General features: G+C 43.8%; 1 protein-coding gene and 1 non-coding gene across 7 annotated transcripts; one reads left to right on the top strand and one right to left on the bottom strand.

Annotated features, from left to right (window-relative positions):
• Positions 1-779: 779 nt before the first annotated feature.
• Positions 780-27,246, bottom strand: LOC102411316 (zinc finger and SCAN domain-containing protein 4). Of its 6 annotated transcripts, none has more exons than XM_044931786.2 (5): positions 26,605-27,246; positions 25,455-25,493; positions 24,491-24,612; positions 19,238-20,540; positions 780-1,454 (listed from the first exon to the last, which is right to left on the bottom strand). In XM_044931786.2, exons 1-5 carry the CDS (start codon positions 26,643-26,645, stop codon positions 1,181-1,183), a joined length of 1,779 nt encoding a protein of 592 aa, XP_044787721.2. In that variant the 5' UTR covers positions 26,646-27,246; the 3' UTR covers positions 780-1,180. The 6 variants fall into 6 exon arrangements, 4 of the variants coding, with proteins under 4 accessions (XP_044787721.2, XP_044787719.2, XP_044787720.2 ...); XM_044931784.2 differs by lacking the exons at positions 19,238-20,540; positions 24,491-24,612; positions 25,455-25,493; positions 26,605-27,246 and adding exons at positions 1,971-2,136; positions 2,261-2,755; positions 6,794-6,870; positions 7,297-7,376 and having other exon boundaries at positions 780-1,878; XM_044931785.2 differs by lacking the exons at positions 19,238-20,540; positions 24,491-24,612; positions 25,455-25,493; positions 26,605-27,246 and adding exons at positions 1,971-2,136; positions 2,261-2,755; positions 7,297-7,402 and having other exon boundaries at positions 780-1,878.
• LOC112580525 lies at positions 10,722-10,825 on the top strand. The gene has a single exon (XR_003104919.1). It is a non-coding gene; the product is annotated as a U6 spliceosomal RNA (small nuclear RNA).
• Positions 27,247-27,606: the final 360 nt, after the last annotated feature.

Raw genomic sequence — 27,606 nt, 5'->3', positions numbered from 1 at the left:
AAAGTTATTTTAAAACTTGCCTTCAGAGATGGCAATGCTTTTTTTTTTTTTTAAAGGAGGGCTTCTCTACATTTATCTGGAGCATCTCCACATTATCTGCACTCAAGTAGTTCTCCCTTCTGTGGAAGCATCAAGGGAATCAGAAAGGTGTCAGATTTACCCAGCAGAATGCCCCATTCCAAAATTCAGGCATTTCTACATGGCATCTTCCAGTTTCTCAGTGAAACTGAACCCTAATTTCCTACTGGATACCAGTTCACAAATGTATTCCAAGTAACTGGCATATATGTCTTTGCCTTGGCTGTACACAGAATCCACTTTTTCCAAAGTGAACTTTCAAACTGATTCTGCAAGTAAGCGCCCTCACACCCATAAGCTCCATCTACTGGAAGAAATGAATGGAACACGTTGGACTTTTCTGGCATTTGTTAATAAAACTGCATCCTGCAACTTTCAGCACCAGTTTTATTTAGGTCCAGTTTACCTATCAAATTTTAAGCCACTGAATTTAAGAAATGACTATATATAATTTTTAAATATAAAGGTTTCCTTTGTTTGGTTAGGCTTCTTTTCTGAGTTTCCATCTCTGCTCACCTTCTTTAGGCGCCTGCGGCTGCACTAGAGGTAAAGGGTGTGAGCGGAGGACAGGAGAGCAGGCAGGGAAAGTCTGACGGGACCACTGCGAGCCGGTGTTTTTGTCCTGGGCTTGGAACTCACTGTCTTCTCACATAAGGCACATGCCTAAAGTTTAAAGAATAAACACCAATATAACACATCCATTCATTTGTGAGACATTTATTGGTTATTTGAAATGTTCCAGACACTTTTCTAGGCAACCAAGGTACTTAAGTGAACAAAATGGAGAAATTCCCTGCCCTCCATAAACTTGCATTTTAGGAGAGTGAAACAATAAATGGTTTCTTTTTCTATTTTTTTATTTGTACTTTTTTGGGGCTGCATTGTGCAGTATTTGGGATCTTAGTTCTCTGACCAGGGATGGAACCCATGCCCTCTAGTGGAAGCAGAGTCCAAACCACTGGACTGTCAGGAAAGCCAACACTTTTTTTCTTTTAATTATTTTTATAAAGTATATTCTAAATAGAGAAATACTATGGAAATCTACATATTCACATACATATTTATATCCATTACTTTGGGACCGTAACCAAGGAAGCTTAATTTAGTGTGGAGCCCTTTTGAGGGTAGTTTTCTGGTGAAACCTGAGATGGCGGTGGTAGGTGGAGGACTGGCGGAAGCGTCTCTGGCAGAGGAAACACTCATAGGGCTTCTCTCCCGTGTGGGTTCTCTCATGAGCCCGAAGGTTGGTTTTGTGGGTGAACGCCATTTCACATGTGCTGCACACAAAGGGCTTCTCTCCTGTGTGAATCCTCTGATGCACATGGAGGTCTGATGCCTGGAAGAAGCCTTTGCCACACTCGGCACAAATATATGTTCTCTCATTATTGTGTCTTTTCTGGTGAACTCTGAACCGAGAGGAATACCTGAAGGTCTTGGGACATCTCTCACATCTGTATACTTCTGGGGCTCTAAGGGATCTTTCCTGGTGTTCCCCACGTGCAGAAGTCCCCTCAGAGCTCTGGAGGGTAGAAACAGGCTCAGGGGTGACCTGGTCTCGTTTCACTTCCACGAGGACATCTTGAGAGGAGGGTCCTTTCAGGGATCCATCCTGAGGCCTGGAGGGGCCTGGGCCTGTTCCTCTTCTGGAGTTTCGTGGATTCTCCAGAGAAACACCTCCTTCTTCCAGCTTCGGATGATTCTCTTCTTGGAAAATGATTAGGGAAGGTATTTGATTGCTTGGACGAGTAATACTGTCACTTTTCACAGAAATGTTGCCATTATTTTCTTTTTCTTCATTTCCTGTAGGGGGCAAAAAAGTGACTCAGTGAAGTTACACCCAAGAAAGAGCCCACATGGGCCACCCCTCTGGGACCTGGGCTCTGCCCACTCACTTTGTCCTGTTTCCAGGGACGTATCTTGAGGAGTCCAGGAGAGTGTCCCTGCATTCTCTCTTGTTTGGGTTCCTGTCGGTAACTGTTTTGTCAAGTGAATGATGACTTGTCTTAAGGGCATATTCTCACAAAAGAGGGCTTCCTGTCCCTGCATGTGAACATGGACCTGTGAATGAAGCCTGGTTACTGTCTGTAATAACTCTTCTTTCTCTATTTCCAGGCAACTCCAACAGACTGCTTATTTCTAACACTCCCATGCCCCTCACCCTGTGCTTAGAACCCCTACTTACTAAGCCGGGTATCTTCATGCCATCATCTGTCAGATCCTCCATGAGTTTCCCCAGGTTTCTGCCACTTGCATTCCATTTCTCCTGTAGAGTGGGCCTGTCACTGCAGTTCCCATTGATCATAAATTGTTCCAGGACCAGATGAGAAATTATTTCATCCTTGCTGTGTTTTTCTGGCTGCAGCCATGAGTGAAATAAGTGATAGAGTCTTTGCAGTTCGTGTCTTGCACTTGAATTATTGCTGTCTCGAAGTAAGTTGAGCTGAGTGCTGGGGAACTCAGGGATCCCCTTGTCCTCCTGGATGGCAGATCCTTGGGTGGGTGAATTTTCTGACCCAGGACCCCTCCTGGATGGTTCTCCTTCAAAGGATATTCTGAGGTCTGAAGCCATTCTTAACAAGAATTCTCAAAGAGCTGCAACTTGAGGGATTCAGCCTCCACTAATTTGTTTCTCAGGCAATCTCTTTCAACAACCGGTGGATGTTTAAGGACTGCAAAGCTAGAGACAGAAGAAATATGTAGTTAAATACAACACTGTCATAGTTGAAAATAAACAATCAAAATCCAGGTTCAACTGAGTTCATGGACCAATTCTACTAGACATTTAGTGAATAAATGAATGGAGAAAATGGCAACATTATTAGTAATCCCAGAAATGTAAAATAAAACTACAACAAGCTACAAAATCACTACCTCCCAGAAGCATTAGAATAAAATAGTTAACTGTGACATGGATTGGAGGACCTGGAGTGACCTCTCAATCACTGCTGGTGAGAACTCACATTGGAAATGCTTTGATTAGTATGTAATAAATCTGTATTTATGCATTCCCTGTGACTCATCAGTTTTACTTCTCTGCCTGTACTCAACAGAAAAAATATATTCATGTGCATCACAGACATATACAAGAATGCTTATATCAACATAATTCATAATATTTCCATGCTGTAAATAATCTAAGTGTCCAGCATTAAATGGGACCGATTACAGTTAATTGATGTCAAGGCATATTTGATAGACTGAGAAGAAATGAACTTCTTTATGCAACAACATAGAATAACCACAAAACACAGTGTTAAATGAAATAATTCAGGCACTAAACTATACATTTTGTTTCGTCTCATTCATGTTCATTGAAAAACATTTAAGTATTATCAATATTATTTAGGATGTTGATTACATTTTTGGAAACACTGGTAGATCCTGGAATAGGTACTTATGGAGGACTCCATCCCAGTTTGCCTGGGACTAAAGAGAGGGTTCCTGGGATGCTGAACTTCCAGTTTTAGTGAGCGACAGTCTACCTCTTGATCTCAGAGGGAGTTATACCGGAATGTTTCTCTGTCAAAATCCACCAAACCATATACTTTCACTTTTTTTTAAAATGTGCATTACTGTTCAATAAAAACATTCAACTTAAAATAATAAGGGGGGGAGTGGATTTCCCTGGTGGTACAGTGGATAAGAACCCCCTGTCAATGCAGGGGACACGGGTTCGATCCATGGTCCAGGAAGATTCTACATGCCACGGAGCAATGAAGCCTGGGTACCATGACTACTGAGCCTGTGTGCTGCAACTACTTAAGGCTGTGAGCCTAGAGCCTGTCTTCCGCCACAGAATAACCCACCACAATGAGAAGCCCCGTGCACCGCAACTAGAGAAAGCCCACACAGAGCAACAAAGACCCAGTGCAACCAAAAAATAAAAATAAACAAATAAATAGATAGTTTTAAAAAAGATTTAAACAATGAATGGGGGACCTTCCTTGGTAGTCCAGTGACTAAGGCTCAACACTCTCAATGCAGGGTGTCTGGGTTCCATCCCTGGTCAGGGAACAAGATCCTCCTGAATACCACAACTAAGACACAGTGTGGCCGAAAAAGAAAGCAAAGCAATTATTTTAAAATAATAAAAGTGAAGTGAAGTCGCTCAGTCATGTCTGACTCTTCGCGACCCGATGGACTGTAGCCTACCAGGCTCCTCTGTCCATGGAATTTTCCAGGCAAAAGTACTGGAGTGGATTGCCATTTCCTTCTCCAGGGGATCTTCCCAACCCAGGGATCGAACCCAGGTCTCCCGCATTGTAGACAGACGCTTTACCATCTGAACCACCAGGGAAGCCCTAAAATAATAAATGGAGTCTTAAATAATAATTGGAATTGACTGAACTGAATGAAGGCAATGATCCAGTATCAATACAAAGATATCCCTTCAGTCATTACAAGGAAACAAAATATTACCAAAAAAAGGACAATAAAGTGAATGAAATAGGCAGGCTGGCATCCATCCACATGATCATCTTGTGTTGGGAACTCATACAGCAGACACAAGAGTCTGCAGACCCAGCCCGCTACACCCTGTGTCAGCTTGATGATACATTCCTTAGAAAATTTTCCCTTTACTTTCACCTCTGTCTCTTTTTCCATCAACATTTATCCTTCCTTATGAAAAATATTTGTCCTTGCTTCACTGATATTATCAAAGTAATAATTTTACATTGCTCTGTCTCTAATGCCTGTCCTTTTCCATTGGAATGTAAGATTCAGAGCTGAAGCTTGCATTGCTCAATACTGATTTGTAATTGTAAAGTGTATGATCTGGGCAAGCATAGTCATAGGCTTCCCTGGTGGCTCAGAGGTAAAGAAACTGCCTGCCAAGCTGGAGACTCAAGTTTGATCCCAGGGTCAAGAAGATCCTCTGGAGGAGGGCATGGCAACCCACTCCAGTATTCTTGCCTGAGAAATTCCATGGAGAGAGGAGCCTGGCGAGCTAGAGTCCATGGGGTCGCAAAGAGTCAGACATGACTGAGTGATTAAACAACGAGAACTATAGGCACACCCCTTGGGATGTCAAACAAAAGATTTAATCCTTTTACTATATTATTGTTCTGATTTTGTTTTCTTTTATTTTTCTATACAATTGACATTTCAAAGATTATTCATTTATTTTTTTGGCTCAGCCATGGGTCTTGGAATCGAACCTATGCCTTCAGCAGTAAAAGTGCAGAATCTTAACCACTGGACTACCAGGGAAGTCTCTGGATTTGAGTTTTTTTTTTTTTGTTTTTTTTTTTTTTAAAGTAAATTCATGCCACAAGATCAGAAAGTGGGGGTGTTTGTTAGGATTGATATGTGGGCTTCCAAATACCTAATTAATTTCTGTTAACTGATATCATGCTTTGTGTCAACCTCACCTAGTGATCTGATCAGATTACCCACCCTGATCTCATTAATGAATGAGGCAAAGATAATTCTAGGAAAAACCCTATAGGAGAACACTGAACACATCTTTGCCCTCCCCCTAATCAGGGCTTCTGGCTCAGTGATAAAGAATCTGCCTGCCAATGCAGGAGACAGAAGACAGGGTTCTATCCTTGGGTTTCGAAGATCTCCTGGAAAAGAAAATGGTAACCCACTCCAATAGTCTTGTTTGGAGAATTCCATGGACAGAGGAACCTGGTGAGCTACTGACCACTAGGTCTCAAAAGAGTTGGATAGGACTCAGTGTGTCTAAACAACACCGATCCACTTATCACACCTGTTCAGTCAGCCTTTTTAAAATGCTAATCTGCTCAGGTCAGACTCCACTGCTCCACTTAAAATTCCCTCTATGGCTCCCTCTTGCTCTCAGTGAAAAGCACCAAGTCCTTCCTGGTTCCACCAGGCTTTGCCTCTGCTTGTCCTTACCCCTCCCACCCCACCTTAGGTGTAGTGGCTGGTTATCTATATCCACGTTCATGGGCTTCTATTGTGTTTTGTTTTGTTTTGTTTTGTTTTGTTTTACTGGTGTAATAACCCTGGGACTCCGTATGAGTTCTCTCTCTTTTTTTTTTTGCCATGTGGCATGTGGGATCTTAGTTCCCCAACCAGGGATCAAACCCACACTCCATGCATTGGAAGCTTCGAGTCTTTACTACTGGGTGGCCAGAAAAGTCCCATGTGATCTCTTTGTGGACTTCTCCAGGCATACATAGACCACATGGTCACATTTGCAGACATGCACTCAATTTCACACAAGCAGGGCTGCAGAGCAGCATTATGGCTAAGACTTGGAATTCGAAATTGTCATATTTAGACAATTGTTGGAATACGAAATTGTCGTATTTTCATCACAAGAAAAAGAAAGGTAATGATGTATGCTGATGGATGCTAACTAGGCTTACTGTGGTGATTATTTCCCAACGCATGCAAATATCATGTCATGTGTAGTATGTCTGAAACTAATACAATATATATGGCAATTATATCTCAAGAGAAAACAAAACACAACAACCCTTCCCCCACCCCATATTACCAGTGTTTTTAATCTGGAGCCTGGCATTTCCAAGCTGTGTGACCCCATACATGATGCCATCTGGCCTCCATCCTTGTCATGGGGGTTCTGATTTCTAAGGACACCCAGCTCAGAATTGCCACAAGAGCCAAAATAATTACTACATATGAAGCACATGGAGTATTCACTGGCACATGGCAAGCACAGAGTCAAAATCTGCTAAGTAACTGACACATACCCTTTCACTTTCAGCCCCACCCTCACCTCAATTGGCCATGAACCTCCACTTCCATCCGGACCTCCAGGGGGCTTCCCTGAGAGTTCAGGAGTAGAGAATTTGCCTGCCAATACAAGAGCCTTGGGTTTGATCTGAGTCACAAGGATCCTCTGGAGAAGGAAACGGCAACCCACTCCAGTGTTCTTGCCTGGAGAACCCCAAAGACAGAGGAACCTGGCAGGCTACAGTCATGGGGTCACAAAGAGTTGGACATGATTTAGTGACTGAAAAAAATTAAAAACCATGCCAGACACAGATTTTCCTAGGAGAAGTTGGCCTCAGTCGGGCTAGATTTTGAACAGCCTGATCAGTTGTTCCGACAGACTATCCCCCATGCCTGGGAGGCATCCATGTCTTTGTATCTAGGAATTTTCTCCCCAGAGCTGTGCGTACAAACACAGGGCAGCGTGCGGCACGGGCATGAGCGCGCGCACACACACACACACACACACACGAAATGGCAAAATCTCCTTTTGTTCAGGAAACTCACCTCCCCCAGAAGACTGAACTCCACGCTGGGAGACCCTGAGCTGAAGGCTGAGGACTCTTCCCTGTGTGACTCCCCTTCTCAACTGAGTTCATCTGATGTGCCCTCCCAAGGCTCCTCCCTTTTATAGGATCAAGGGACAGTGATGCATTTAAAGGCCTGATTGGATGGTGTGCCTGTTGATGGGATCTTCACTGGAAGCTTCATTAGCGGCATCTCTCAGCTTTCCAGTACAGTATTACATACCAGCCCTTGGCCTGGGGCAATAGGCCACAGTCCAACACATATTTCTGCAGAGAAATGCAACAACACTTGCTCTGAAGAGGGGATAGAAAGTATAATCTCGGTGTGTTCTGGTCAGGTTCTGTCATCATTATTGTTTAGTCTCCAAGTCGTGTCTGACTCTTTTGTGACCCCGTGGACTGTACCCCGCCACGCTCTTCTGCTTTGGGATTTCTCGGGCAAGAATACTAGAGTGGGTTGCCATTTCCTTCTCCAGGGGATCTTCCCAACCCAGGAATCGAACCCTGGTCTCCTGCATTGGCACGTGGATTCTTTACCAGTGAGCCACCTGGGAAGTCCCATAGTTTTGTCACAAATGAGTCTTATACAAACTTAACACCTTCCAATTTTCCAAGATTTGTGGATTCCAAGTGAAGCAGGGAATAAGGCTAATATTCCCTCCTTTTGGGAATTCCCTGGGGGTCCAGTAGTTAAGACTTGGCACTTTCACTGGTGAGGGCCACAAGAACTAAGATACAGCAAGCTGTGAGGCTGGGCCAAAACACAAACAGAGACAAAGAAAAAGTCTCTCCTCCTGTGCTGGTGAGTCAGACGGTGCCCCTAGGATCCCAAAGGAAAGGTTCCCAGTCCAGCAGAAGAATCACAGGACTGGAAACAAAGGTCATTTAGTGGGAAGGGGAAAAGCAGTGCTTATTTTAGGTAAAGAAAGTTTGATGGACTTATGGGGAGTGAGGAGGGGGAAGGGGTTTAAATAGGGACTGGTGCCTGGCCTGAAAATCTGGTGGGGGTGTGTTGTGTACTCACTCGGGGGAAGGCCAGAGGAAGGGATTTCAGGAAAACCCAGCACTTTTTTCTGACTAGTGGAGTGAGTGACCCCCTGGAAGATGAGAGGAGAGTTAGGGAAGCAGAGGGAGAGCTTTCTGAGAGAAGGAATTTTTGGAGTAGTCTTAATATTATCTTCTTTCAAGTTATATCCAGAATCCATTACTCCTCCAGCCCCATTATCCCTCCCTCGGATTAATGAGGTCATCTCCTGACTGACTTCTCCCACCAGTCTTTTTTGTTGTCGGGGAAGGGCGGTGGGGGGGTGGGGTGGTGCTGTTACGCAGCTTGTGGGATGTTAGTTCCCCAACCAGGGACTGAACCCAGAGTCATAGCAGGGGAAGCTGGAGTCCTAACCTTTGCACCTCCAGGGAATACCGCCACCCCCCGCCCCCGCCCCCCCACGAGTCTTTCTATTCCTGAAGCAGTCATCAGAAGGACACTTTAAAAAAACATTTTTTAAAAAATTATTTGTTTTTCCACACCACGGGACATGCAGGATCTTAGTTCTCAAACCAGGGATCAATCCCGACCCCCCTGCTCAGAATCTTAACCTCTGGACTGCCAGGGATTAAGTCCGGAACTGTTGTTATGTCTGGACGTGTCCCTTGTCTGTGGAAGCTCCCAGTGGCTCAGACTGCCTCTTGTAAAGAACTTCTCCACTTCCCTTAGCCTCGCAGTTTTATACAATTCCATAAAAATGAATTATCAGCAATGTGAAATTAACACAAAAACAAAGCCACACAAAATGCAAGCTCGTTTATATGATCAGATTCAATGGACCTAAAATACCTGTCAACTCACCATTAGCATTTATACGCTGTTTCTGGGCTTGCCCCGTCCCAGGCAGGAGAGTGTGGAAACACCACAGTGTAGAAACCGGTGTGCTGACCATGGCCCAGAGACCCTGCTGACCCAGCTCTGGGGTCCTAGGCATCTCAGCTCCTCCTCTTGCCCCTTTGCTTCCTCTGCACCACCCTCGTTGATGCTGCTGTTCCCAGAACCCTGAGGCTTCACCCTCATTTTATCCCCTTTTCCTCTGTCTCTGGGGGAAGAACCCTGGAGTTCTCTTCGAATTCTCTCCAGGTCTTTTTTCAAACATCTGCTTCTCAGTAAGAACTGACCTGGACCCGTTTTCTACAACTCAGCACGTCCCCACCCCCTCCCTAGTCAGTCTCTATTTACCCTCTCAGCTTTTTCTCCACAGCACTGATCTCCATCAAACACTATATTCTCCTTACTTGTCTTGTTTATTGCCTGTCAGTCCCCATTGATAGAAATTTTTTTTCTGTTTTGTTCGGCTCTGTTATCTCCAGTGATTTACACAGAGCTGGCATTTGGCAGGTCTCATTAATGATATGTCATCTTGAAATGAATATTTCAGGTGTGAGAGAGTGTGGCCTTGTTGCAGGAAGACGGACCCCTTCCAGGGCCCGAAACTGGGCTGTTGTCTAACACTCGGAAATGAATTGTCCGAGGATACACATGTGCTGACAAAGCAAGAGATTTTATTGGGAAAGGGCACCCGGGTGGAAAGCAGGAGGGTAAGGGAACCCAGGAGAACTGCTCTGCTGCGTGCCTCGCAGTCTCGGGTTTTATGGTGAGGGATTAGTTTACGGCGGTCTTTGGCCAATCATTCTAGTCCAGAGTCTTTCCTGGTGGTGCACGCATCACTCAGCCAAGATGGATGCTAGCGAGAGGGATTCTGGGAAGTGGACGGATACACGGTGTCTCCTTTAGACCTTTCCTGAACTCTTCCGGTTGGTGGTGGCTTATTAGTTCCGTATTCCTTTTCAGGATCTCCTGTCATAAAACAACTCATGCAAATGGTTACTATGGTACCTGGCCAGTGTGGGCGGTTTCAATCAGTGTGCTTCCCCTAATAGCCTGACCTAGGTGGCCACTGCAGGAAAGGCAGAATCAGACTTATGGACTTGGTTTATGGAATGGGGACCTCATGACAGTTTCAGGTGCGTAAGAGATGGTCATCTTGGGAGGGCTGCTGATCACACCCCAAAACTTCAGCGAGAAACACAGATGACAGCAACTAGCAGAGTCCTGTTGGGAACTGAGGTCACCTCAGACTTGTCCGGATAAGAGTCCTAAGCTGTGGGGAGGAGGAGTTAAAGCAGAGCAATTTCTGGGGAACTTCCTGCTGGTCCAGTGGTTAAGAATCCACATGCCAGTGCAAGGGACACGGGTTCCATCCCTGATCAGGGAATTAACTTTCCACATGCCCTGGAGCAACTAAGTCCATAGGCTGCAACTACTGAAGCATGGAAGCTCAAGACCTATGTGCCGCAACGGAGACCTGACACAGCCAAATAATTTTAAAACGTTTAAAAAGAAAGAAAAGTGTCTTCATGCTCATTTCAGCAGCACATATAATAAAATTGCAACGACACAGAGATTAGCATGGCCCCTGGGCAAGGATAACATGCAAATTTGGGAAGCATTCCATATGTTGTGCCCTTCCCCACTCTCATGAAACCCTTTGCTAATTCACAGATACAAACACACACACACACACACACACACACACACACACACACACACACACACACACGGTTTCAGTTACATGGCGTTGGGATACTCCATGACTTCCTGTATAGACTTTGAAGAGAGGTCAGGCTGATGAACTGTCCTGGCTTTTCAGGCCAGGCCCTCTCATCCCACAGATTTTGAGGATGGCAGCGCAGAAGACGCCTCTACCCTGGCCAAGTTAAGGTTAAAACAGATGAATCTGGTGGCCTATTGTGGTGAAAGCTGGACTCCCTGCCCTGCCCTGCCTAGTCATTTCACATACGTGTGTCCTCCAAGGCTTCTGGCCTGAACGTGGTCTTTCCTCCACACACACACCCACACAGAGCAACTCATACATCCAGGGGGAAATAACTAGACATGGAAGAAGAATGGCAGCCTCACAAAAGTCATAGTAAGTAACATATGCTATACGGAATGAAGAACTGGAAGAAAAGCATAAAGAAATGAAATTAAGAGGAAAAAGTAAGCCAGAAGTTGAGGAGAGAAAAAGCCACAGGACCAAGAATATATGCTTTTTAAAAATAGGAAAAATGTTGGTTATAGACAACATTGATAAAGAAAGGACTGAATAGAATACAAAGAAGGATGCATGTGTATGTGTGTGTGTCCTGTCGCTCAGTCGTGTACAACCCCATGGACTGTAGTATGCCAGGCTCCTCTGTCCATGAGATTTCCCAGGCAAGAATATTGGAGTGGGTTGCCATTTAGTCCTCCAGGGGATCTTCCCTAAACTAGGGATCAAACCCACATCTCCTGTGTCTCCTACATTGGCTGGTGGATTCTTAACTGCTGCACCACCTGGGAAGCCCACATGGGACGGGGTATTTAAAGAATGAATCAGTGAGTCCGATGGAGAAGGCAACGGCACCCCACTCCAGTGCTCTTGCCTGGAAAATCCCATGGACGGAGGAGCCTGGTGGGCTGCAGTCCATGGGGTCACTAAGTCGGACACGACTGAGCGACTTCACTTTCACTTTCATGCATTGGAGAAGAAAATGGCAATCCACTCCAGTTTTCTTGCCTGGAGAATCCCAGGGACAGGGGAGCCTGGTGGGCTGCCGTCTATGGGGTCGCACAGAGTCGGACACGACTGAAGCGACTTAGCAGCAGCAGCAGCAGCAGCAGGAGACTGAAATAGAAAGCATAAAAGAACAAAGTTTGTGATCCACCTGGGGGGAGGGATTTTCTCTGCTTTATGCCTCCAAAACAGTGGCTAACACCTATTACTCTTAACTAGTTGTGGTACTGAGCCCACCCTCTAAGCCCTCTAGAGTGCCGCAGCTACTGAAGCCTGCTCAGCCTAGAGCCTGCGCTCCACACGAGAACCACTGCGGTAAGCTCACACACGGCCACTGGAGTAGCCCCGCTCTCCACAACTAGAGAAAGGCCGTGCACAGCAACAGACACAGCACAGACAAAAGTAGATATGTAAAGAAGTGCTAGCTGTGGGATACATAAAGAAAATGGAAGTAGACGCACCAAGATCTGGATCCCTCCCCAAGAGAGCGGAAAATACGTGATGATCAGGCAGGAGACGTGGGACTGTGTGGGTGAGGGCAGGGTTCGGCAGTCTAAGTCAGGTGTGGACATGATCCTGAAGTTGCTGGACTCTGAAGCATGTGGGAGGAGGTGGCCGAAGTTTAGGGATGAGGCAGGCTGATACCCGTGGGAGAGTCAGGGAACAAGATAGAGACACAGATGACCTGGCCGGGGGTACCATGAGGATGTTATGTGAGGGCGTGTGTACAAAGGCTGGTAGGAGTGGGGAAAAGGCAAGAAAGCAAGAGTCCTGGGAAGTCTCTGGAGGACCAGTGGTTGGGACTCTGAGCTCTCACTGCTGAGGGAATGGGTTCAATTCCTGGTCAGAGAACTAAAATCTCTTTCTCTTTCACACACACACATACATTAAAATCTCTCTCTTTCACACACACACACACACACACACACACACACACACACACACAAGGCAAGACTCCTCATCAGCAAATGGTGCAGCTCATTGAACTTGAGGGTGCGGCAGTGTTTTTCACATCTCCCAATGTGTGAATGCTCAGTTGTGTCTGACTCTTTGCAACCCCATGGACTGCAGCCTGCCAGGCTCCTCTGTCCTTGGGATTTCCCAGGTTGCCATTTCCTCCTCCAAGGGATCTTTCTGACTTAGGGTTTGAACCCGCATCTCCTGCATTGGCAGGCAGATTCTTTACCATTGAGCCACCTGCAAAGCCTTCTTCCATCTCCCAGTGGCCCTTAGTCTGGAGCCATTTAGTCTAGCTCAGAGATTGTTACCAACTCAGCTTGTTGGATTTTCCTAATCAATAGAAATCAATAAAAACCCAGATGAGAAATTCAGGCAAGGCTTTATTGGAACTCGTGCCAAAGAACAACAGAGCAAGCGCAAAGAGCAGATGTCCTTGCTGGCTTCTGGAGGAGGGGCGAGCAGGTCCCTTAAATGCGGCGAGAGCAGGGGCAGATCAGAGGGTCTGCCTGCCCCTCTGTGGAGGTACTGTGTGCAGGGATTATGTGTAGTACTTTTTGTAATTTTGCTTTGCTCCTGGCAGGCAGGCCCCTCAAAGGTGGCAGTTGGCTTTGGGTGTTTTCATATTTTATTGTTTATAATTTGCCCCAACTGCCCATGCATGGAGTTATTTTTAGTCTCCTAAAGCTTCTTTGTATCTGCCATTCAGGGAGACGTTTGTCCAGGTACAAGCACAGCAGCAAAGGGTCTCAGGTCCTACATCCCAGCCTGTCTCCAGGTGAGGAGGAAATCTTCAGTTATATCTACTGGGGTGGCCCCTCAGAACTGGGCAGCTGAGGGCCAGATCCCAGGCCTTCATTTTCCTGTTAGATGTGAACATCCAATCTCAGTAGGCTTTTAGTCTACGGCAGTTGTGGATACACATGACGCACACATCCATACTTACTATAACACTTTGAAACTGATGTTTCTCCCCCTTGTGTCAGTAGTTCATTTCTTCATATTGATGGGGAGTATCCCACTGATAAATATAACACTTTCTTAACCATCCATCTGTAGACGGATATTTCTTTTTGCTACCTAGTTGTAGATTTTGAAGAATAAAGTTCCTGGAAATGTGAGAATTGCTGTTTAGTCACTAACTTATGTTTGCCTCTTTTGGGACCCCATGGACTGTAGCCTGCCAGGCTCCTCTGTCCATGGGATTCTCCAGGCAGACAAATTCTTGATCACTGGGCCACTAGGGAAGCCCAAATGTGTGAATACATACAAGTATTTCTGTGGACACAGGGTTTCCATTTCTCTTGTAATTATAGTGAGGAATAAGTGGATGATTAACTGTATCAACTGCCAGTGTTTCCAAGTTTTTTGCTACTTTGCATTCCTACCAGCAATGTATGAGAGTTCTGCTTTTCTTTGTATCTTCAACACCTGGATATTGTCAGTCTTTTAATGCTACCCATGAAAATGAGTGTGCAGAGGGGCCTCACTGTGGTTTTCACTCATATTTCCTTAAACAATAATACTGACACTATTTTCATGTGCTTATTTACAATTCATATAGAACCCTCCTGCAAAGCAGGAGACATGGATTTGATCCCTGGGCCGGGAAGATCCTCTGGAAAAGGAAATAGCAGCCCACTCCAGTATTTTTGCCTGGGAAATCCCATGGACAGAGGAGCCTGGCTGGCTACATTTATGGGGTTGCCAAAGAGTCGGACCTGAGTGACTGAACAACACATCTAACAGTACTGACCTACAAAGACTGAATGGCATGTTCATTTGAGTTACATGAGGTATAGGGGCCTCAATGGACAGGATCAATGTATTGTAATCCACCATAAGATGCCTTCCCTCCCAGGATACTTAACACCTATGGTGGTGTCTCAGATGTAAACAAAATTGGTTACTTCTCACTTTATGCTAATGAACCTCATTTTTATATAAAACATTATTTTTTGTTATGTCTTCCACATGATTTCTGGTCTTTTCTCATGTAATTGACCAAATGGTGTGGCTTTTGCCTACTAATTCCTTTTGCTATTTTGTGCTTAAAGTTATTTGGAAAAGATCATGTAAACACTTATGAGGATAAATCTGACACAAATATTTTCCTTCCCATCTGTGTAAGTATGAAATGAATTAATTATTGTTGTGAATCCTTTCAGTGACATTTGGCTCACTTACAGTGGCATCTGTTTTCACTCTCTGGGTCTGACCTCCTGGCTGATTTCCCTAGTGCTATTTCAGCCCGTGCCAGAAGGTGGCAGTAGTGGTAAAGAACTTGCCCGCCAATGCAGGAGACAGAAGAGTTGCAGGGTCAAGCCCTGGATTGGGAAGATTCCATGGAGAAAAGCACCTGCCCACTCCAGCATTCTTGCATGGAGAATTCCATGGACATAGGAACCTGGTGGGCTACAGCCCACAGGGTCGCAAAGAGTGGGACACGACTGAAGTGACTTAGCACACACAGATGCCTGCATACAGCTGCATGATTGTAGCTTGTGAAACATGCCCTTCAAGACCCAGCCCTGAAATAGGCAACTATTTTCTTCCCAAAACATTAGCATTAATTATATTTGTGATTACAGTATTTACCAAATATAGACAATTGATGTGAGAAAGAGAGAGATACAGTCTTCGATAAATCCTAGTCTATATGCATTGGATAACTTCAGAAATTAGTGCCTAAAATTTGCTCCTCTGTTAAGTGGGTGGTAGTATTGAGAATGTCTAGAGCTGAAAACACTTTAAATTATAACTATGCTCCCTCTGATTGCTTTTAAATGTACTGAAATTCCCCAATCACTTTATAGAAACCCAATTATTCTGAATTATGGTGGATTACTCACGGCTTTTCCCTCAACAAGAACACAGACACAAATTATCAAAGGATTCTTACTGAAAACAGTTTGGTTTTGACTCCAAAATAAAATGCTAGAAATTACATCTCAACTTCCTTTTTGTTTTGCTTCTCAACTTTTAATATGCATTTTTCTATTTTGCCTGCATTGCACAGCATTCAGGATCTTCATTCCCCAACCAAAGATGGAACCTGTCCCCTTCAGTGGAGGTGTGGAGCTCTAACCACTAGACTGCCAGGGAATTCCCAAAAAGCATTCTTTCTGACCTCTTGTGTGAAAAACGTTTTCACAGTCTGGTTTTTTGTTTTTTCCTCAACAATTGCCTGTACTTGAAGTGTCTTGCACGCTCTGCTTTTTCCTTCTTGGATAACTGAGACAGTGAACTGAAGGATTTAGCTGAGTGTCGCTACTATTAACTGAATAAGCGTCATTAATATCTCAATAGATGGTCTTTTGTTTCCAATGAAAATTTTGGTTTCAGGGGTGTTTTAAGTGTGTATCAAATCATCAAAATGTACACCTTAAACACATGCAGTGTGTATGTTCAGTCAATTATACTTTCATGAAACAAATATTCAAAACTCATCACTTCCTAATAATTTTACTATGTTTTACTATTATCTGAGTCCTACAGATTATTGTAGTTCCTGGAGTTAGAATGATGGACTTCTAGCAACTCTTCCCAACTCCATGTTCAGTGAAACCATGTTGGCAGTTTGATATTGGCTAAAGTGAGAGTATTTATATAAAGGAAATTGGGAAACACTACAAACCAAGACTTAATTATGTTTTTGAAAGCCTAGGCTTAAGAATATATAAACAATGCAGATTAAACTTATAAAAGTATATGGTGTACGTGGTAATTACATTGTACAGAATGCATAAAAATTAAGGAACAAAAATGAGCTGATTATTTATTAATAAAAAGGTAAATAATCACAACATAAAAAAGTAAAATGAGGGGGAAAAAAAGTAAAACAAGTATACATATAAACAGATATTTCACCAAGAAGATATACAGATGGCAAATAAACACATTAAAAAAAATGTTCAACACCATGAATCCTTATGGAGATGTAACTAAAATTAGTGTTTCCTTACTAAAAGGGTAAATTCAAAAGACTGACCGTATCAAGTACTGGCAAAAATGTGGAAGCATTTTACATAAACCTGGTGGGTATATAAAAGCAAACAATGATTTAAGGTCACCATTTAGCTGTTTTGTAAGTTAAACATTCACCTATTCTGACTCAGGCATTACACTCTGGGTTATTAAAACAAGACAAGTGAAAATACATACATACAGAATTACACAAAACTGTTCTATCAGCTTTACTTAGAATAGTCAAAACTGGGAGTAACCCAAATTCTCTTAACCAGACGAATGAATAAACAAATGGAATAAGTATAGAAAAGATACTTAGTTCAGCAATAAAAAGAATGAACTATTTTTATATAAATAATTGAAGAATCTCAAAATAATTATGAACCATGAATAAAATCAGAAAAAAGTAAACATTTTAAGAATAAAACCATATATAATTCTAGAACACACAAAACAATCTATTGGAAGGTAAATCAATGATGGCCATAACTTACATTATTGTGATTATGATGAGGTTTTCTTATTTATTTTTTTACATGTAAACTTTAAATTGCATACTTCAAATAGACACAATATATTGCATGATGACTAGAATAAAAATTTATAAAATGGTTCAAAGGCAAAATATAAATATCCCACTCTTCAGAAAATCAGGCTTGGCAATCCTATATTGCCTCTCTTTCCTGATGACCTTGGAGGAGCAGCCTTGCCTTAGTGGTAGCAAATACTGATGAGTAATAGATTCCTTCTCACCTGAGTTAACAGGAAGGCTGGCTAGTCACAGAGCCACACTGTGGACTAAGGGTTCTCCTTTCTCTCTCTGTTTGTTCCTCTGCCTATGTGGCAAGGGGCTTTGGCTGAACACCCCAGAGAGGCTAGAGGAATCCAGAAAACCAATAGCTTATTTTCTTTGACAATGACCTCAGCCACAAAAGACACACATGCCTGGAGGCTGGCAATTTCTGGGCATCCGTGCACACTGATACTGCACAGTCACTGGAGCATCTGCGGATACAACTGGAGAAAGGGCACACTCCACCTACTTCACTGCCGTCTCCTCTGCTCCAGGGTACTTTACCAAGAGGGTTCCCCCCAGCCCTGTAGTCTTACAGTGGCACCATCTAGTGAACTCTGGGGATCAGGGATGTGGTTCTTTCATAGGTTAACTGCTAAGCATTATGTGATATTCACTATGAATAACAATTCATGTTCCCAGAAGTACTAGAGGTTGTCACAACTTCCTGGCTTCCCAGGGTGTTTTCTGAGCCCACAAAAAGAAAAAAAAAAACAACCCTGATACACAGTCCACATATCAGGACCCCAAAGCTCTGCAATCTTTCCTAGAAGACTTTGGGTAACAATGTATTTACATTGTGCCAAAACTAGAAAGAGAGCTCTACTTTTCATTCATACTGACATGTGAAGCAAACAATGTACCTGACCCCCATGAAATCTGTGCCACCCTCAATGCTGGTAGAGCCTAGCTGTCTTCAGATCACCTCACACAGTGAATAGAACCCCCAGACCAAAAGGGGCTTAATATGAATGCCTTTATTATTGCAAAGTGCAAAGTAACATGAGGCATGCAATTCCCAGCTTGGTTCCTCCAGTTCCTCCACACTTGGAGGTTGAGAAAATCCAACTCAAGCGTCACTAGAAACTAACATGTCCCTGAAAGTGCAGGCCTTTCTGTCAAGTCACCAAAACAATTCAGACTGCGGCAACTGGGCCCAAACTGAATGAGGTTCACACCCTACTGTGGAAATGAGAAGGGAAAGAGGATGCCATAAGAGCTAAGACTACTCATTATTTCCATCCCCTAAGGGGATGGGACAGAGGTCAGCTTACCTAAGCATGTTGGGAGGTAATTTTTGTACACTGTGGACCTGCCAGGTGATAGAGATGAAAATGAATTCTGCCACAGAACTGGCAGTGACATAAAGCTGGTGAGGGTCCTGGGAGGTAAGAAACTATAACACAACTCCTAAGAGATTCTCACATACCTGGAACTTTAGGGGAATGCCCCTACTGAAGATTTTCTGATATAAGAGCTTTAATTCAGGTAGATGGCTCCCTCACAACTTCTTTCCTCCAGTGTAATTATACTAGAAGTAACTGCATCTGCTGGCACATCTAAGGCCTTTCACTAGGGTGAAGTCTCTAGTATTAAATGAGGCCATATTAGCAGCTAACAGACTGCCCACATTCACTGCACTCTTAAGATATATTTCATTGTGAACTCTCTAATGCTGAATGAGGCTGGAACTTTGGCTAAAGGATTTTCCACTGTCCCCAGACTCATGAGATCTTTCTCCAGGGTGAATTTTCTGGTGTTCATTGAGGTTAGATTTGCAATTAAAAGATTTCCCACATTCTTTTCTCTGATGAGGCCGTTCTCCAGTGTGACCTTTCCGGTGGTAAATGAGGCTAAATTTTCGGCTAAAAGATTTCCCACATTCATGACATTCATAAGGCCTCTCTCCAGTATGAATTCTCTGATGTTGAATGAGGATGGATCTTTGAGTAAAAGATTGTCCACATTCTGCACAATCATAAGGCCTTTCTCCAGAGTGAACTCTCAGGTGGTTAATGAGGTTAGATTTGCAGCTAAAGGATTTTGTACATTCCTGACACTCGTAAGGCCTCTCTCCAGTGTGAACTCTCAGGTGGATAATGAGGTTAGATTTGCAGCTAAATGATTTTCCACATTCCCTACACTCATAAGGCCTTTCTCCTGTGTGGATTTTCTGATGTGAACTGAGGCTAGAGCTTTGCTTAAAGGATTTCCCACATTTACTGCACTCATAAGGTCTTTCTCCTGTATGAAGTCTCCTGTGATGAATGAGGGTGGAGCTTCGGCTAAAGGATTTTCCACATTCACCACACTGATGAAGCCGTTCTCCACTGTGACCTTTCTGATGTTGAACAAGGTTGGATCTTTGACTAAAAGATTTTCCACATTCTTTGTACTCATAAGGTTTTTCTCCAGTGTGAACTTTCCTGTGGGTCTTCAGGCTGTTGCTTCGGGTAAAGGATTTTCCACATTCATGGCATTCATAAGGCCTTTCTCCAGTGTGGACTTTCTGGTGCTGAATGAGATTCCACCTTCGGGTAGAGGTTTTTCCACATTTGCTGCACTCATAAAGCCCTTCTCTGGTGAGGACTTGTTGGTCCTCAACAAGTGTGTCTGTGCAGTTGAGGATTTTTTTGCCTTCTCCCCAGTTCTGATGCCTTTCCCCACTGTGAAAGACAGCCTCACACTCATTACTGTTGTTTGAGTTCTCATTAGTGTGAGTGACCGGTTGATGGAAAAATCCCATGCTGGCTAAGTTGTCTTTCCTTATTCCCTCAGAGAAAAAGGATTCCCCTGACAGATGGGTTCTGCAGCTCTTTATAATCAAGGCTGTGTCCACAGAAGTTCTGATGGGTATTTCTCTAATGTGTTGTCCCTGGTATTGCTGAAGGTTGGCAGCAATATAGAATCGATTCCCACACGTGTACGGTTTCTGCCCAAGATGTGCTTCCTGATGCTCAGGCAAGTGAAAATTATCTCTCAAGACTGGGCCACACTTCTCAAAGGGCTGGCCCTTCTGGGGACATGAATCTGCCTTGAGAGTCTTGATCTGTGACACTCCTTCTACAGAAATGCTTTTTTCAGAAGGTGCTCCCTTATCTTCTGCTCCATGCCAACAGCCTGAAATTAAAGAAGTGATGATGAAGTACACATTAACCTTTTTGAGAAGGCATCACAAAAGTAATTTGATACATCAAAGAATCAGTCCATGAAACTGTTTTCAGGAAAAGGAAGTTGGGGTCACCTTAAAAAAGCAACTTCTGTACACCACTCAGTCTCTAAGGTCACAGAATGGTACAGGCCTCAATAGGCACAGGACACAAAGAAAGGCCCAGGGGAAAGGCACATGCTACAGATCATTCTCTGTCAATGGCCTTATTTTTTTGGCCATGACACCTGGCATGTGGGATGCAGGGACTGAATCAGTGCCCCCTGTAGTGGAAGCAGACAGTCTTAACCACTGGACCACCAGGGAAGGCATGTCAATAGCTTTCAGCAGGATTATACCTGCTGATGACATGTGATGCTGTGCAGAAGTCTATTTCAGGTCCAGAAAAATCTGACTGGAACAAAGGTTAACAGGTGTTTAAGGATTATTACATAGGTGCATACTTTAGAACACTCAAAGGGGTAAAGCGCTGAGGAGGGAACAGTGTGAGGAATGAGTAAGGTAAGCAGTCCAGAGAGGTAGACAGTAGCTCTCAGCTGGAGTCAGAATAAAAACGACTAATAGAAATGACAAGTCAATAAAGTGTCAAAAATGGAGAAGGAAAGATGGAGGTGAGCTTGGCCACTGGCAATGGCACCAAAACAGAAGTAAAACAAGACAGATTCTTGATACAACTTCAACCAAGCCCTGAAGTCATGTCCTCTCCCGTCTGCTACTCATCTGGGTCAGGTGCCCTCTGGGCCCATCTTGTGGAGAGTGGAATCATATGCATCCTGGGAAGCACAAAAGACTCTTCCCCTAGCCCCAGCTGAGCTATCGCATGAGAACTGGATGCTACAACTCCAAAGGGAAGGACAGGACAAGTCAGCAGCCAATACTAGCCCAAAAAACTCAGGACACAACAGATCACAGAAAACATATTTCAAATATTACAAATAGTACCTATGGACACAACAAAAGAGTGGCAGAGTAGTAAAGATGGCAGAGTAGTAAGATGCAGGAGTAAGTAAGCAGGAAGATGGCAGAGTAGTAAAACCAGGTGTTTTCCCACCTAGACAACTACAGTGGTAGAATCAGTCTGATGTAACCGCTTTGTAATGCAAAATTGCTTTAATTTATGTCATTTGGCGCTCTTACTATTACTCTGATATTAAAAAATAAAAGGCATGCAAAGACACTAAAAGAAACCTACAGGGGAATATATTTGACGATTATCAGTGCAAAATTAATCAATAAAATACTAGCAAACTGTATTCAGCAGCACAATAAAAAGATGGTATACCACAAACAACTGGGATTTATGTCTAAATGCCAGGATGACTCAACACACAAAGTTTGATCAATGTAATATATCACTTTAACAGAAAGGAAAAAAATGTTACCATCTCAGTCAATGTACAAAACACATCTGACAAAATTTAACACCCTTTTATGATGAAAATACTCAACTATGAAACTATGGATAGAAGGAAACTAGCCTAACATAACGGAAGCAAAAAATTAAAAACCCACAGCAAACATCAAACTCAATAGTAAAAGACTGAAAACTATTTTTCCAAGATCACAAATAAGAAAATGCCAGCTTCCAACACTACTATTCAACGTACTAGTAGAAATTCTAGACAGACCAATTAGGCAAGAAAGACAAAAGTCATCCAAAAGAGAAAAGAAGGAAGAAATCACCACATCTCATGAAATCTTAAAGATTCCACCACAAAACTGTTAGAATAAATTAAGTTAGCAAAGAAAGAGAATATAAAATGGAAAAAAAATCAGTTATATTTCTATACACTAACAAGCAACAGGAAACTAAGAAAACAATTCCACAAATAAAAGTATTTGTCAAAAGAATAAATTACCAAATTTAACCAAGGAGGTAAGATTTGTTCATTAAAAATTACAAAGCATAGCTAAAAGAATTACAGACAATAAATGGAAAAACTTCTATGTTCATGGATTGGAACACTTAATATTGAAGATGTCAAAACTATCCAAAAAAAAAAAAACTATTCACAACATCTACATGTTCAATGCAATCCTATGAAAAATCCAGTGAGAATTTCTGTGGTAATAGAAACATTCTTCCTAAAATTCATATGGAATCTCAAGGGACATGAAGTAGCCAAAACAAACTTGAAAAAAGAACAAAGTTGAAGGAGTCACACATTTAAATATCAAATACCACTGTAAAACTACAGTAATCAAAACAGTGTGATACTGGAATCCAGGGAGACATATAGACCAATGAAAGAGAATAAAGAGCTAAAAAATAAGCTTGCTCATATAAATTCAAACAGTTTTCAAAAAGAAGGCCAATACCATTCGAAAAGGAAAAACAGACTTTTCAACACATGATGCCGGGAAAATTGAATATCCACATGCATAAGAATGAAGTTGCATGGTACATAAATTAATTCAAAATGGATCAAAGATCTAACTTAACAGTGACAACCACAAAACTATTAAAAGAAAACATAATGGGAAAGCTTCAAGACAACTGCATTTAGCAATGATTTCTTACATATGACATCAAAGGCACGAGCAACAAAAGAAAAACAAACTGGACTTCATCAAAATGAAAAATTTTGGTACATCAAAGGATGCCATGAACATAAGAACGAAGCAACTCATAGAATGGGAGAAAATCCTTGCAAATCACATACCCAATGAAGGGTTAACACTCAAAGAGAGAATTCCTAAAACTCAACAACAAAAATCTATCAACTTGATTAAAAAATTCTCAAAAGACTTTTTGAAGAGACATTTCTCCAAAGAAGATAAATAAACAATAAGCCCATGAAAAGATGTTCAACATCATTAGTCATTAGAAAAATGCAAATCAAAACACAATGAGATACCACTTCACACTAATAATGATTATTACTCAAAAAAAGAAAAAAGAAGTGCATGCAAGAAGAGGAGAAATTGGTACCTTTGTGCAGCTGCTATGGAAAACACTATGGTGATTTTTCAAAAAATTAAAAAAAAAACTATCACAGATACAGAAATTCTTGTTGTGGGTATGTATATACCTATAAGAATTGAAGCAAGGACTCTAAAAGAAATCTGCACACCTATGTCATAACACCATGATTCACGAGAAACAAAAGGCAGAAGCACCCAACTGTCCACGGATGGAATACTGAGTAAACAAAAATCTGTACATACAATATTATCTAGTCATAAAAAGGAAAGAAATTCTGACACATGCTACAACATTGATAAACCTTTAACATATTATGCTAAGTAAGCCAAACATCAAAGGAGAACTACTGTCAGATTCTACCTACATGAAACACTCAGTCAAATTCATAGATACAGAAAGTAGAATGGTGGCTGTCAATGGACAGAAGAGGTTAGTGATTACTGGGTATGGCGTTTCAGTCGGATGATGAGAAAGGTCTATGGATGCAGGACTGTGATGGCTGCACAATGAGAATGGACTAAATGCCATTCAGTCCATTAGGCGAATGTTTTGTATATTTTGCAACAACAAAAATAAAGTAAAAAAAAAACACCTAACCAAAGGATCTGTAAGCGGTACTTACATCTGTGTAAGCAGTGACTGTGTAAGTGACTACACTTCCAGCACAGTCAGAAACGAATGTGAGCCCCGGAATGACGGGCGTCACACTAGGGCGCTACGGTGCTCGAGTCACGCAGTGAGGCCGAGGCAAGACACGGGGTCCTTTAGGCTGGCAAACAACAGTGATACCGAACTCGGCCCTGGGAGGCTTTGGGCCAGCAGGTGCTGTGTTGACACAGATGAGAAGGAGGCGAGCGCTCAGCCCAGCCCTTGTAAACACAGCACAAATCCAGGCAACTAGGGACACACCTGCCCCTGGAGAAAAGAGAAGCACAGAGCTGGGCCCAGGGCACAGGGGCAGGTAGAAGAGCTTACCCAGTGAGCATGTAAGTGCAAAGTTCTCCAGCATCACATCGTGGTACAGGCATCTCTGAGCCTCATCAAGGAGAGCCCATTCCTCCCAGGAGAAGTACACAGCCACATCCTCAAAGGTCACACTGCCCTGCCAGGACACAGACAGATGAGACCATCAACTGCCTCACTCCTGAAGACCCACAATCCACCTCCTCGCACATCTACGCCATCTCCATCTTCCTCCTAAGAGCTCAGAAGAGATTCCCGACCTTGGTGCCATAGCTGCCTGCTCTCTCCTCCCTCTCCCACTAACTGCTCTGTTCACGCTGCTGTCCACTCTGCGACCAGTGGAGCCTGTAAATACCCAGAAGAAATCACCGCCCTGATTGATCAGATCAGTCATCTGATCCACAGCTCCCACTGCCTCCAGAATAGATGCCCGACTTCACAGACAGTCATTCCAGCTCGGACTGCTGCTCCCCACAGCCAGTTTATTCTTGCCAGGAAGGAAGGAGACCTGCAATTCCCTGAACCAGCTTAGTCTCACCTCCAAGCACGTCCTGTTTTTGTGACAAGCTTCCACATCTCCTTCTATTGGTGGCCTGAAATGGGAACCCTTTCATATAACACTTAAACTGGACTCAGGACCCTGAGCTAGGATTTCCCAAGATCTCCATACCCAAGGGCTGGGAAAATGCCAGGTGACAAGTTTCATGATAACCCAAATTTGGAGAAAATTAGAGGGCTTCCCTGGTGGCTCAGACAGTAAAGAATCTGCCTCTGATGCGGAAGATCTGGTTTCGATCCCCCGGTCGGGAAGATCCCCCGGAGAACGGAATGGCAACCCATTTCGATATTCCTGCCTGGAGTATTCCATGGACAGGGGAGCCTGTCGGGCTACAGTTCATGGGGTCGGTCGCAAAGGGTCGGACACGACTGAGCGACTAACACAGTGTTGCGACCAATGAGGGTAACCTCCACTTACCCGATTAGGTTCCAAAAGCACCTCTGCAGCCATGGAAACCTGTGGGAAGAGGAAGGTCTTAGAGGGATGTGATCCTAGCAATTTTCCAGGGGCTCAGGCCTCCACTGCACACCTGGCGGCACCCGAACCAAGTACCTGGGGCCGAGCGTCTAACCTCTGTACTGACTTTCAGCAGCTGTGTGCCCTGTTCCCTGCAGACATCAAATGGGCTCCAGGGTTCCCGGTCCTCCCGCCTCAGTCCGACCTCCAAGCCTCTGCACCTGGGGGTCCCTCAGCCTGTTACCCTCTCCCATGCGCCATCACACTGTCCGTCAGACACAGGGCCCCACACACGGCCGCCTCACCGCCTGTATCCCGGGGCCGGGGCTGCGGGCACGTGAGGATGAGCTTTAGTGTCCGGTGGGTCGAGAGGGATGCGGGCCGAAGGGCAGCGTTTACCTGAAGCAGGTCGCTCAGGGCAACCGCCGCTACGAAGCCGCTGGGCCTGGTAAATCCTGGCCCGGACTGACCCGGCAGCAGCGTCTCCAGGCCGCCCCGCAGGCGGCGACGTGCCCGACTTTAGAGCCGCCTCCAGTCACTGGGTACAAAGCCTCTTCTCGCGCCTTCCGTTACTTCAAGCCCGATTCTACGCACTCGGCCTTAGGACCCAGATAGCAACCGAAAAGGCCGCAACGAAGACACCGGAAGTCCCGCCTCACCACGTCCCAGAAATGCTGAAATTCTGGGCGTTCATTGGATCATCTTAGCTGCCTCTCAACGCGTGGCTTTCTGGGTAATGGAGTTCCCGCTGCCACACAGGCCGGCTGGAGGGGCGTGTTTGCTTGAATCTCCCCTGGAAAGGCATCAAGCAATCTCCTGGGCGGCTGAGAGCAGACCGCCCTGTTTTTCTAGGTCGGGAATAAGCTTCGCTTCCTCTTAAAGGGGCGAAGGCCAATTTCTGCAGAATCCGAAGTGCATTTCGAAAGCCTTAATGAGATCAATAGTGATCTCTTTAAGTGCTTAGATAATTCAGATTCCATGCAGTCGCCTCTGGTGAACATACAATGGTAGATACAAGAGTCCTTGAAATGCACGCAGACTGAGGAGTTTAAATCATTTTTGTGAGCTTTAATGAGTTTTGGCTGGGACTTCAAAGAAAAAAAAAAATCACCTGGACCATAGCAGACAAGATAGAGGAGGCCTACTGGACATCTCTGAGGAAGGTGGACATCGTGGGACCCGGGCTTCTCCTTCTTGTTAGTCAATGTGCAGAACTCTGAGAAACACCGTCTGATCCATAAAACATTAAACTATTTTAGCTGAAAAACATAACACTGTTTTACACAGGCACATAATTTTTTTTGTAATAGAGAGTTAACAGTCATGTACGAAATGCCACATAAGCTATTTTCTGTTAAAAATCTATTAGAGAGGGCTTCCCAGATGGTTCAGTGGTAAAAAAAATCCTCCTGTCAATGCAGGACACATCGGTTCAATCTGTGGTTCAGGAAGATCCCACATGTTGGAAAAGCAACTAACCCTGTGCGCTACAACTATTGAGTCTCTGCTCTAGAGCCCAAGATTGAGTGCACTCGCTGCAACTGCTGAAGCCTGAGCGCCCCGGAGCTGGTGCGCAGCAACAGGAAAAACCGCTGCAACAAGAAGCCCCTGCACTGCTATGAAGAGTACCCCCGCTCCCTTGATGCAATTAGAGAAAGGCCTGGGCAGCAGCGAAGACCCAGCACACCCAAAAATAAATAAAAGACGCTTGCTCCTTGGAAGAAAAGCTATGACAAACTTAGACAGTGTATTAAAAAGCAGAGAAATCACTTTGCCAACAAAGGTCCATACAGTTAAAGCTATAGTTTTCCAGTAGTCAAGTGCGGATGTGAGACTTGAAGCATAAAGAAAGCTGAATGCCTAAGAATTGATGCTTTCGAACTATGGTGCTGGAAAAGACTCTTGAGAGTCCCTTGGACTTCAAGGAGATCAAACGAGTCAATCCTAAAGAAAATCAACCCTGAATATTCATTGGAAGGACTGATGCTGAAGCAGAAGCTCCAACACTTTGGCCACCTGATGCGAAGAGCCGACTCATTGGAAAAGACCCTGATGCTAGGAAAGAATGAGGAAAGAATGAAAACAAAAGGAGAAGGGAGCAACAAAGGATGAG

The sequence above is a fragment of the Bubalus bubalis genome, chromosome 18 (genome assembly GCF_019923935.1).
Source record: "Bubalus bubalis isolate 160015118507 breed Murrah chromosome 18, NDDB_SH_1, whole genome shotgun sequence".
Classification (NCBI taxonomy): domain Eukaryota; kingdom Metazoa; phylum Chordata; class Mammalia; order Artiodactyla; family Bovidae; genus Bubalus; species Bubalus bubalis.
Note: the sequence above shows the minus strand (reverse complement) of the source record. Positions and strands in the feature narration are given on the sequence as shown.